At 38.9% G+C, this 12,410-nt stretch overlaps 2 protein-coding genes across 4 annotated transcripts in view; one reads left to right on the forward strand and one right to left on the reverse strand.

Moving 5' to 3' along the window:
- Positions 1-4,970: 4,970 nt before the first annotated feature.
- On the forward strand, positions 4,971-9,841 carry LOC116246268 (uncharacterized). 2 transcript variants are annotated; one of them, XM_031618051.2, is made up of 3 exons: positions 4,971-5,296; positions 8,154-8,816; positions 9,553-9,841. In XM_031618051.2, exons 2-3 carry the CDS (start codon positions 8,162-8,164, stop codon positions 9,675-9,677), a joined length of 780 nt encoding a protein of 259 aa, XP_031473911.1. In that variant the 5' UTR covers positions 4,971-5,296; positions 8,154-8,161; the 3' UTR covers positions 9,678-9,841. The 2 variants fall into 2 exon arrangements, with proteins under 2 accessions (XP_031473911.1, XP_049931670.1); XM_050075713.1 differs by having other exon boundaries at positions 4,973-5,227.
- Positions 9,842-11,254: 1,413 nt separating this feature from the next.
- The window catches only part of LOC116246228 (ferredoxin-dependent glutamate synthase, chloroplastic), a 29,422-nt gene continuing 28,266 nt past the window's right edge, over positions 11,255-12,410 (reverse strand). For both annotated transcript variants that reach the window (XM_031617987.2, XM_031617988.2), the window contains 2 exons: positions 11,979-12,062; positions 11,255-11,857 (listed from right to left, as the gene is read on the reverse strand). In XM_031617987.2, coding sequence (XP_031473847.1) covers positions 11,696-11,857; positions 11,979-12,062 — 246 coding nt within the window. In that variant the 3' untranslated portion in view covers positions 11,255-11,695. The remainder of the gene's footprint in view (positions 11,858-11,978; positions 12,063-12,410) is intronic.

The following is a 12,410-nucleotide window of genomic DNA, read 5'->3' on the forward strand; positions in this document are numbered from 1 at the left end:
TTCACCGCATCCCTTTTCTGCATGTCTGTCGTGATTTTTTTTGCTGGCTGATCTGTGTACTTGCACCTTATAGTGTAAGGTCTGAAGTGAAAGCTTCTCCCAACCTCTAGAGCTTACACTACTCCAACAAGCATTTATGCAGTTTGTCGCGCACGGGATCAAAACAGTGACCAGCGTCTACTAGCCCAGAACCCTTCTCCATCGAAATAATGAAGAATCAACTTTATGAAAGCTTCCAGTTCGTGCATTAAGTTTTACCATTGTAAAAGCATCTCGAGATTTCTTCTTTTTGGTTGATTTTTATGGTTTGGTAACTCTTTTCGATGGGAAATGTCCTCTGATATATTCATTTGATCGCTTCTGTCTTCTTTAGAGAGTTAGTGACCTATGAAAACTGTAGGAAAGGTGACGGGGCCTTTTAGGCCTTCTATTCCCGATTGCATTAATTTCTGTGAATTTGATGCGATCTTTTCGTAAGGCCTTGTAAAAAGTGAAAGGTGAAAGGTCTGGCTCGATGAATGTTAATGCCACAGGATTTTACTTTTCTGCCGGACTTCTCGGCCATCATATCGCTGTCAAAGTCTTGGACGCTCTTCCTGTTTCGAGTAGAGGACACACCCACATAGGAAAACTGCAAAATTTGCCATTAAAAGATACAGTAGAAAAATGGAAAGGAATTTTAACTGTACTGTTTTACTGCTGGACTTCAGCAACTCAAGAATACTTCTGATCACTGCATGGCACTGCCGCATAAAGAATCAGTGAAAAACTGTAGGACCCACTTGGCTCTCATGCATGCGGATGTCCAATTCTGAATTGTCCAAGAACTTCTTAACCCCTTTGTGTCCAGTAGCAGCAGATCCTTGCTCAATCTCACCTTGAAGGAATCCAATGGAGAGAACAGTCGGTTCCCGATACTTCACAGAAGCAATACCTTCAATTTGCTCATTTGTTAGTAGCACTATTGAAATTGCAGAGGACAGTCCAAGTATGTGAGCCAACTTCATGAAACCAAAACCAAGAACCATTCCATGCAAGTATGTCCTGTATGTTCAGTGCCACTCTGGAGCGTCACATGGTTTTTACAATAAAGAAAGATATTAGTCTTGGCACATACAAAAGGGCCAACCAAGCCACTTAGTATATGGAATATGTGATCCATAAGAAGAAACCATGTGATACTTCTACAATGAAGGTAGGATCTGCAAAATGATGCACATCACTCTTGCTCCTGCTATGGTCAATGAAAGGGATGGGAGCACCCTCCATGATCCCGATGATGTAAGGTATCACGGGTTTCCTTTGACGAAAGATCTGGATCTAGACAGAGAGACAGAGAAAACAAGGCCCCGTGAACACTTTTTTGCTAACATTAGAGTACATCAAGCATTCTCTCTGGTAATCGTGGTTGTCCCCTTGCCGCCAATCTCCCTCCAAAAAGAGTCTTCCACTTTCTTTGCAGTAAACGGAACAAACTCGCATAAGTGATTTCACGTTGAGTGTGAGTGCGTGGCCATGTGCTGTCTTGGGATCCTGTTACAAATCTCTCTCTCCCTCACGAGGAATAGAAAGCTGCCAACAAGAAGAAAAAGAAAGAAGGCAGAACATGATGGCAGATACGGCTGGAAAGAGTCCAAAAGCGCGTTAAGAGCGAGTGAATGGCATTCACCATGTCCTGCTTTATCTGGGTACAGAGGATCAAGTGGGTTCCAGGTCCAGCTGGATAGGATAATACTGTGTGCAGGCCTAGTTCGTGGTCCAAATCCATATTTAGGATTAAATTCAAGGGTTGCTTTCACCAAATTTGAATAACTTGTGGAAGCCCTCTGCTAAAAAGTGCCGATTCAAGTTCTAAACACCTAAGTTGGCACATTTTCTGTCAAACATAACCATGTGCCTTGGAGGTGATGGAGTCCAACTAACCCTTGAGAGAACTGACAGAAAATTTTATAGAACAGTGAGGTTTTACAAAGACATGTTCTCAGAACACGTGATCTAAGGACATCATACTCTTGTTTTAAGTTGCTCATAGATCTGCCAATCAAATATTAGACGCAGCCGTATCCTGTTTTTTGAAATAAAAACATGGTGTTCTTGAAAAGTGTTTGCAGAACAGGTATTTCAATAACACAATGTTCTTATTAAATGACCTCTAAGTATTCTAAAGAAAGAAAGGGAGCAAACTCTACACTCAAATACTCGACCGAGCTAGTGGAACTTTTGCCAAAAGATTAAAACCAGGCAAAACTTACTGAAAAATTCACAGAACACGCCCAACTTGTAGCCCCATAAGAAAACATGCTCAAGCTTGAATTTTTCTATTCCATTCATCTGCTTCTTTTACATGTAGTTCAGTTGACATATTCAAACCAGTGCAAGTTGTGGGTCTTTAAAAGTTGTTGGTTTTTCTTTTAAGTAAAATTTCCAAAATTATTGTTGGTGGATCTTCATCTTGTTTTGTGAAGCCCGGATGCAATTAATTTAAAGTAGCAACTTGTCATTGTCGCTAATAATTGATCTAGTGCACAGCATTTCCACTAACGATGCATCTGCTCTCCTCTCATGTTTGCGAACTCCATGCATAGAAATCAGGAACTTGGTCACTCTCTACTCTGAGTTCCCAAAAAGGAACAGACACGAGAGCTTGATCATTCAGTTGCCTTGGCCTTGTGGTTCAGAATTGCAGCAACTTGCAGGCATTATATTGTAAGCTAGGTTGGATCCCACATTCAAAATACTAACTAAAATCTGAAACAAAAAGGTACAAGTGCGACAAAGAAACAGATGTTTTCATGCACTTTTCTCGATGTAGGGAAGATACACCACTAGTCTACTTTTATGTTCATAGTGTCTGCTTGGAATGTTAAGATGCCCTGCACTAAACTTTGAGGTCATTGGCTTGTACAGATTGCTTTATAGCTTTTCAATTAAATTAATGATCATAAAGTCTGTTTGTTTGATCACGTGAAATAAGAGCCAAAACAATGAAACTATTTTTTCTAATTACTACTTAAAACTTTCTTTTTTTTTAATCAAGCAGGTTGATCTTTCTCCTTGTTTCCTTTTTCAATGATAGAAGCTCCATGTAGAAGTAGGTAAAGCTGCATGTAGGTTCATGTCATTTTTGGCTGTTCTAAGTCAGATTCCCTTCAACTTGATTTTTTATGTCGTAACATTTTCTTGAATCTGAGGTTCTGAACCGTCTGCACCCCATAAAGGAGGCAATCTATGAGCGGGACACTGACAACCAAGCCCTGATGCGTTGTTGATTTATGCCCTTCTTTTCCTTACCAAAATTGACACAACAGGGGCTGGGAGGGGACAAGCTTCTGTTTGAATTTTCGAGGCGTCAACTCTCTGTACTACAAACAGGAGACCATTGATACACAAGTTAAAGCATAGTAAGGGCAGCACCTCCATCAAGTTGAAGTGTAGTAAGGCAACATCTCGAAGCACTGAAAGCAGACCCTACTCACCTAGAATGGGGTACCACTATTAAAAAGCGTTTGATTACATGGAAAGAAACTTTTTGAGGAGCCCATAGTCACAAGCATAATAAAACTGGAAATTGAATCCTGATTATTGCAAACACCAGTGCACCTTGACTGCCTTTCTATCAAAAGATTGAAGATTTTTCTTCGACATTTAATGAAGAGAAAAACAAAAGAGAATAATCTAATATGCATGATGTGTTTGAGTTATTCAAATAAAACTCGTCAATTAAATCCTATGCTAACCTACTTGTACCAATATGAGAAGGGGAAATAATTTAACCTCCACAGGTGCGACTTTTTCTACCAGCATGGGATGAAAAATCCATCTTCCCTCTGTTTTGTAACTTTGTTAATTGTAAATTTAAGGAGGATGTTCAATGGGGCAACCCCAAATGAAAACTCGCAGAGGTAGGTGTGCGCTTAGGTGGGTAGCCGCCCACACAGGCTCACATAATTTATTTTATTTACATATTAGCTCCTCAGTCCTTAATATCTGAGACTTCATAGGTTAGTGCCTCTTAGCCACAAATTTCTGGTTTCAATGCTGAAGACATAACTTTTTTTAGTGCATGAAAAGTCACCAACTTGATTCAAGAATGAAAATTCTTGAAATCAAAATTTTATGTTTTAGTTCCTAATTCCATAAACAAAATACCCCGTTTGTTTAATAATTTCAATCTCTTGAAAAATGAATATTCTGATTATAAAATTCCATGATTTTGAATACATCAAACGCCCCCAAGGTTATTTCTGTAAGGTATAATGGGTGTAAACTGTAGTTGTTAAACATGGAAGCACCATTTATTTTTACTTGCATCTCTTATTTCTACGGCAAGTAGATGTTTTTATTCATGGGCAGCTCAGCAAGGGTGTGATGTGATATCTATAAACATGGATGCAAATTTTTTTTTATAAATTTGGCGTCTTCATGTGCTTCAGTTTTTTTAAAAAAGATGTGTTAAAAAAATGATTACTGGTTGGTAATAGATTAAGGTTTAATTTTTCTTTAATGTTTACTTAATGAAAATTGCTTTTGACTTAAACATTTAAGATCAACTCTTATACCTTTTAAGTTCTGACTTGTTTTGGAATTTGGGTAGGCCTACCATATATTGTTCAACTTGATGTCACGCTTGTCACTATTTGCAGTATACCGCTTGTCACTATTTGCAGTATACCGAAACTTAACAGCACCACAAAATTAAAACAGCACCACAAAATTAAAACTCCTGTCTATGCTCTAATTGAAACATGTTTCAATTTCTTTCGTTTAACCAGTTGCACCAAAAAAAACAAAAAAAGAAAGCTGAGAGGTTAGGTTGGTCTCCATGTGTATGGACTGATTCATCTTTAAATAAAATAATGATATTTTTTATTTTAATATAATTTAAAACGGCCTATGTGAACCAGGCCGAAACAGCGTCCCGCTAGATTTCGGAGCCTGCCCAGATTATCAATACCATGGGAAAGGTCCGGAGAGTTGCAAAGATGGTCGAAACCGATTCTCAAATTAACCATCGACCTGGTCCGTTACGGTACTTGACGGAGAAGGGAAAAGGAGAGGACGGGAGAGTCACTCGTATTATCCGGAGAGCATACTGGAGGAACAGAGCATCGTCGGTTCAGGCGACAAGAAAATGATGGTAAACACCGGAATCTTGGACGGACTGACGTTTTAAGGTTCCGGTGGGCACCATTTTTCTCATTCACTGCGGGAAGATGTGAACAAGGAGGTTGCGTTCTTTCTCCCCATGTCTTGCTTGTCCTGCATCCATGGTTCTCCATTCCTCCCATCTCCCCTGGTTCACATCTTTGCCAGCTTCCAAAAATTTTCGTTAATTTTTCTTATTTCTTATGTGAATTGTTCATTTGCTGGTTTTTTCTTTGTGCGACTCGTGTGCTCTCTGTGCCGAATTTCGTCAACATTGCTTGATTTTCCCTTTGGGCATGAAATTCTCTTTTCTAAGTACAACTTGATGAAGCAAATATCATGTCAAGACTCTGAAAGTTTCGTAATTAAAATAATGTTCGGCATAGTTGCGTCTTCAGCGATTGATCCCTGCATGTGTACCGCTTTTAGTTCTTCAGGGAATCCAATTCTTTTTTTATTTCCAGGCCATTAGTTTGTTCTCAATCCATTCTCCTACTCGAGGGAGTTGATTTGCCCCTTAATTTGATATATTTTTCTTGTTTCGTGACACTTGTACCCTCTTCATGGTTCACGATCCTTCCTTAGACACTAATGTTTGCTGAAATTAGTAGACTGGTGTTTATTAGATGCAAAAAGGACAAAAAGAAGATTGTTGATTAGTTTCTGGTAATTTATTTGAACTAATTGTATGTGTAAATCATTGTATCTGAACAGATTATGATAAGAAGAAGTGAAAGAGGCTTTGAAAAATTTTAAGGTTATCTTAGCTTGCTGGCTAGAGTAAATTTAAATTGTTCGTAGAAGATGGGGGTCCTACTACCAACCAGAAGCTTTATTATATAGCTGCTTTTTGCCTGCCTCCAAGTAATTCATTATCATTGGGACTGGTGTGACTATGATTCTATGAACTATGTTACCCGAATCTTAGAGAAGTTGCTTTTGTGATTGTTTGTCGTAATATCTTGGTTCCTCAGTGTGAGAGTTTCATATGTTATAAACTTCTGCAGTCACCAAGAAGTACGATATTTATCCTTGTTCCACTTGTATGGGTCCAGAACCCAGGGCTGACCTAATTCTCCATTTATTTGTATTTGGATTTAATTTATTGTATTACTCCAAATACTTGCCAGTCTCTCACTCTTCTTAGATATACAATCTATCCTATAAACATCATCGACTGCATGGTGCTATTATATCTGTTCATTGTCCATACCATTTAGATAACACTTGACTTCTCAAAAGTTATGGGCTTTCCAGCAGATCTTCCTAGTTTATCTAATCCAGATTCCAGAGCTTGTTCTTCTATTATCCCAAACAGCTGGTATAATATATTTATAATTTATCTTATGCACGTTCACTCTTTGTTCTTACCACTATCCTCTGCCCCTTGCAATAAGTCTATGTGATAGTGAAGATATTGCTGGAGTCATGTGACACTGCCCTTTTAGTCTTGCTCTATGTGCTTATCATAAGAACTGATTGTCTTTAAGTATTCACTTAACAGAAAATTTATATGGTATTATTATGGTATTATTGGGCAACTTTGATATGTCATGTGCTATTTTAGTGACCTATATAGATGACCCACTTCCATTATCCAGATAAGAGGAGCATAGGGGAATATGCTTCTTCTTGGGATAATTGCATGGGCTTGAAGCTAACAGTGCTAATTTGTCTTAGTCATTTGGCTTTGGTGGCGGAAAGACTTCGACAAGCTTATTCATTGAAATTATTTGAAACTAGATGTTTTATCTTAGGGTAAGGATCAGCAATGAAGGCTAAAAATATTGATAAATTCGGTTGAGTTATCATTACTAATTGAAGGTGGTTCAGAAATGATGTAATAGCTGGTTACCTTGCATGTTGATTTTTCTGATGATCAAAAGGCATGTATTGGTCTAATAATTCATAAGATCCCAAGCTAACTTTCTTATTTCGACATGTATGTAATTGTATATTGATTTTTCTGATGATCAAAAGGTATGTATTGGTCTAATAATTCATAAGATCCCAAGCTAACTTTCCTATTTCAACATGTATGTATGTATGTATGTATGTCATGAACTATTAACTGTTACCTCTCTCTTTTCAACATTCACTTGTTTTCCTGTTCTTTTTTGGAGAAAATCCTGCTTAGATTTGCTATCTTACTTGAATTAAATAAAAAGTCAAGGGGGTAAGAAAGAGATGCAGTAATAACTAAGCTGTTGAAATTTAGCCATTACCCTTGTATACTACCTTTTAAGTTTTCTTGGTAGTCTTTCTTGTTTCCTCATCACTTAAAATTGTTCACTGCATTGAATGTTGGTTGAGGCATAGCAGCTTAGGCCTTGAAATGATTTGTAGCTATCCAAGTCCAATTTTTATTCTAAGTACATAAATAAAAGCCTAACTGTTATTCTTGTCTTCTGAAGCTCATGCACGGTATTGTAACTTGAGAAAAAAAAACAATATTGCGGCCATGTATTGTACACCAAGTTGCTGACTGAATGTCAGTTGTGCCTGTGGAAGTCCTTCCATACAATATTGTAACTTAGAATCTTTAGTCCCTGGTTCTAATAGTGTTGGGACTTTTATCTTTGTTCTTATTTTAGATTGCCGTTTGTTTGGCAAGTTTTCTAGCATTATTATGTTAAGTGTGTGTAACGAGTAACACACCATTTATGCTTCTGATTTTTCAGTTAGAGACCTATTTGCATCTTGAAAAGACAGGTTGTGAAATGAAAGACTGTTTCTTTCTATAGACAAATTAACTTGTCATCCCAGTTTTGTTCACCCCATGCCGTACAATTTAACTTTTTTGGAACTTTATCCCCCACTGCAGTGGAACTTTATCCTCCACTCCACTAGGTCTCTTCATATGCATGGTTGGTTAGACTGGCATTACACATCCACTGTGTCTTGTTTTTTATATCTTGGAATGCATTTGATATACTGCCTCCTTGTATCTGCATTAGATCTTGCCGTGGACACTCATCAATTGATACTCTTGACTTTTCATATGGCAGACAGCGCAATGTTTTGGAACTTGGAAGCGGGTCACTTCCTCTGTCTTCCGACAATGGACTTTGGATTTCTCAAAAGTTTGCCTCTAGTTGGTTCCCAATCCAACACGGTGGTAGCATCTGAACCTGCGAGGCTTGAGGCATCTCCATCCACAGACTGGGAGAAAGGCAACATAGTGCAGCAGTCTAAATATCCATTGCAAGATCTGATTCCCTTGAGAAAGTCTCTCTTGTCAATCATTTCTTGGGAAGGTAAAACTAGAATTGAATCATATGCTCATGATTCAAGCTTCAAAGCTGGTTCCAAGAAGATCTATAGGTCAGGAGATTCTGGCTGTTCTGTTCCCCTTTTCAGGCCTTATGTTGCCAGGGTTCCTTGGCACAAGGGCTTAAGGGCATTTCTGTCTCAGCTGTTTCCTCGATACGGACATTATTGTGGACCAAATTGGTCAAGTGGTAAAGATTGTGGAACTTTACTTTGGGATAGGCGCCCAGTTGACTGGTTAGATCTTTGCTGTTACTGCCATGACATTGGATATGATACGCATGACCAGGCAAAACTTCTTAAAGCTGACTTAGCCTTTCTTGAGTGTCTGGAGAAACCAAGAATTAATCCCAAGGAACATAATCACTGGGCTCAGATATACAGATCACTTTACATTGCAGGTATATTTTCATGCCACTTGAAGAAGGGTGTTTTCCCCTCTAGCTTTAATTTCACTATATGCCTAGTAATGAACAATCTGCTTCTACCATTTAACATTTCCTTCAGCCTATTCATTAATATTTTAGGTTTCTAAGTTGAATGAATTCTGCAGCTATTGTGGCAAATGTTGGCTATATTTACAGAAGCACCACATCCTTGTCAGTGTTTTTTCAGAAGTTGATGAATCTTCAAAAAAGTTTTACTACCTTTCCCTCTTGCCTATTTTAAAAATACTGGTTCATAAAGGATTCTGTGATATTGATCTGCAGATATTTACATGTTTCCATTTCCAATGTTGAGATTACCAAATTTAATACTATCTAATCTGGTGTAACTAAGACCGTGGCTCATATAGAACTTGGACTTGTTTCTTTCACCAGATCCAGTTGTTACAGTAACCAAGCCAGATTCATCAATTCAGCAGGATACCCAACCCAGACCTCATATAGTGATACCTTAACAGTTTCTTAGCTGAAAAAATTGGGTTATCCAACCCCCACCTGATTCGGTGATACCTTAGACGTTCTCCTTAGCTGAAAATATTGGGGGTTATTAATCTCTTATGTTTCATCCTACTTTATGCCTACCAGTGAATTGTGAACCTTTTTTTTCATTTTCTTGATTGGTTCTTACCTGTACTTTGATTTCCATTATTCCCAATTGATCAAGTCCTGTCTTGTATTTTGCTATTTTCAGGTCTCAAGACTGTGCTTATACCATATAGGACACAGCTTGTGAAATTACAAGCAAGGCAATCCATGGTGGAAAAGAAGTTGAACAGAATGAATAGCAGCAACAGGAACATCCAACACGCTAGTTGATGGTACTGACTCTGTGAGTAGGGCTTCCAATCAGCTATATCCACTTCCAATCAATCATCTGGGAGCTCCATCAATATGTAATATTGTACAGTCTCTGTGTATTTTATAACGTTGATAACTTAATTAATGTGCAGTATAGCAAAATGAATAGGTGTTTTGAGCTATGAATCCTGTTTTACAGTAGCTTTGGTTTGATCAAGTATTTCATCTGCCACTTTTTCTCCAATGTCCACTATGCATGAAGCAAACGGCCAGCAGCAATCATCTGCAAGATGGACTATGGGCTGCAATTTTTTACATGTTTCTTAATGACCATGTAAGATTTCTTTAGGCAGCTGCCATCAGCGTGTCAATAAACTGAAAACTTGCAATCGTCTCAAATTTTTCCCATTGAAAAGCTATGAACAGTTACGTGCAAAATGAGTAATGGCCTAGAAATTTTTTAGCTAAGAAAGCATCACATAGGCTGGCAGGGGATCGTATCCCCTCTGCCGGACATCCAAAGGGAGTGACCAAAGACGCGCATGGGCACAATCCGTCGAACGTGATCCACTTTTGATGAGTTAGGTAGGCCCCCTTGGGAAAAAGGATTGGATTCAGATTCGCTGAGACTGTTGCTGGAATGCGCCACCCAAACATTGTCTGGTTAGACTCGGTTTTCAATGTACAAAGCACAAAATCGAAGTTCCATTTTCACATCAAATCAGATTCCGCTCGGCGCCCAAATTCAGTAGGAAAATATCACGCTCGGCGCCCAAATTCAGTAGGAAAATATCACATATGAAACTCAAAATCAAATGCTAATAGGATTCAGATTCTAATGGGTACCATTTATAATTTAAAATGGATAGGAGGATGGCCATTGACGTCCCTACTTGGAGCACCATTTATAAACAAAATGGATATTGGATGATGGCCATTGGCGTCCCCACTTGGTGCTCATTATGGAAGATCCATAACTCGTTTTGAGTACACGCATGAGCGAGTAACATAGCCATGAAACTAGAAATTTCACAATTTTTTTTAGGTCGCTTTCATTGTCATATGACAGGAGATCAACTGTTAAAAGTGTGGAGCCCAAAAGGGCACATCTGTACTCATATAAAAAGCACATCTGTACTCATAAATGCCATTCTCCTGAACTGCAGAGAGTGAAGAGTGCGTCACTAGCCAAGTGGCGTATCACAGATCCGAAGCAACTCTGTAACCTAAGAATAAAGGAGGGAGGCTTTGGCCCTTTTTCAAGGGGCTGTCTCGCTCACCAAACCATTAAGTGGGGAGTGCACAAAAAGCTCTCGGATTTTTCTTTGCATCAATGTATCAAGGTCATAGTTTTTCACAAGCTGAAAATCAAAAAATGTATCCCCTCCGTGTGTACGATACGAATACACTCCGGAACTCAACCCGCTGGAGATGAAGCAGTGATATTACCTCTATATTGATCTAGACGTGTGAGCTGTCCCCGTACATTTCCTAGCATCCTGCAGTCGAGTTAATTTACTTTCTGGCATCACTTGTTGGTCACCTCTGTTGCTTGGAACAATCAAGGATCAAATAACAGCCAGGAGACATTGATGTGAATCATCGAAAGAATGATAAAGCAGAGCTCCAGTATAAGGTTTGCAGAACTACATCGACGCAACTAAGTACAATCACGTAGATTTCAACACAATATCTTAGCTTACATTAACATATACGGAACATATTCCTGAGTGGACATGGAAACCCATGGTTTGGGTTAATCAATACAATGTTTCCGATGTACACCGGGTGCCGTGCAGGCAATGGTGATGCCCCATTTGGGCACACATTATTGTATGAAGGAAACTCGTCATGATAAAGACGAAGGAGCAGGATATCACAAGAAGCAACTAGGGTTAAACTGGATAAGTTTGGAACCCAGCCTTTTCATGGTGAATGCTGTTTCGACAGCGATGGATACATGCTTCGACAGTGCCAGCACGATTCCTGCCCATGACATGCAGCAATTCATATTATCCCCACCAACCAAAGTTGCTCTACGCTGATTGAACGGTAACCTGCCCTGCAGTTGTGCTCTCAAAATCCGCACAGGCTTCTGGAGTGTCTTCTTCACTTGGCGGCACCAATTGCCAGAACAAGGGCAGATAACGATCCCATTCTTTAAGAATAGAAGTTCCCTTGCTGCTACCAGTTTTTTCCTATAAAAAAATGAAAAGAAAATAAAAAAGATAAATAAAACTTTAGCATCAGATGATCATGTTTTTATCTGTTTTCAGGGGCAACAAAGCAAAAAAGTAGATGATAGAGGGTAATACTGACAACGTGTGCTTCTATAAGGCTCCTCAGTTGCATCTGACCAGCTGGTGCAACGACTCTCTGTATTTTCACAATTTCTTTGTTTACCTGCATCATTGTTGACAGAAGGAAGCCTACCGGTGAGATAGGGGCATGAAAGCATAAAGATTCCAATCAATTTAAATAAAAATGGGAACTGAAGTTAAATTCCAACGGACTCTTCTCCATTTTCAAAGGTAATCCACAATCAATGGCCATGCATAGATTTGGTTGGAGAACAGTCCCAATATGAATACAATACCAACAACGCGAAGCTGGCCATATAAGAGAGAGAGAGACAGAGGTTTCCTTATCGGTCACTTACAAAGCATTTGATAAGTGAAATATTGTATTCTTGGAACACATGTTTCAAGAACACTACCTTCCTTTCTGAGAAACATGGTGTGATATGGTTGT

This window comes from Nymphaea colorata, chromosome 1, assembly GCF_008831285.2.
Source record: "Nymphaea colorata isolate Beijing-Zhang1983 chromosome 1, ASM883128v2, whole genome shotgun sequence".
NCBI lineage: Eukaryota > Viridiplantae > Streptophyta > Magnoliopsida > Nymphaeales > Nymphaeaceae > Nymphaea > Nymphaea colorata.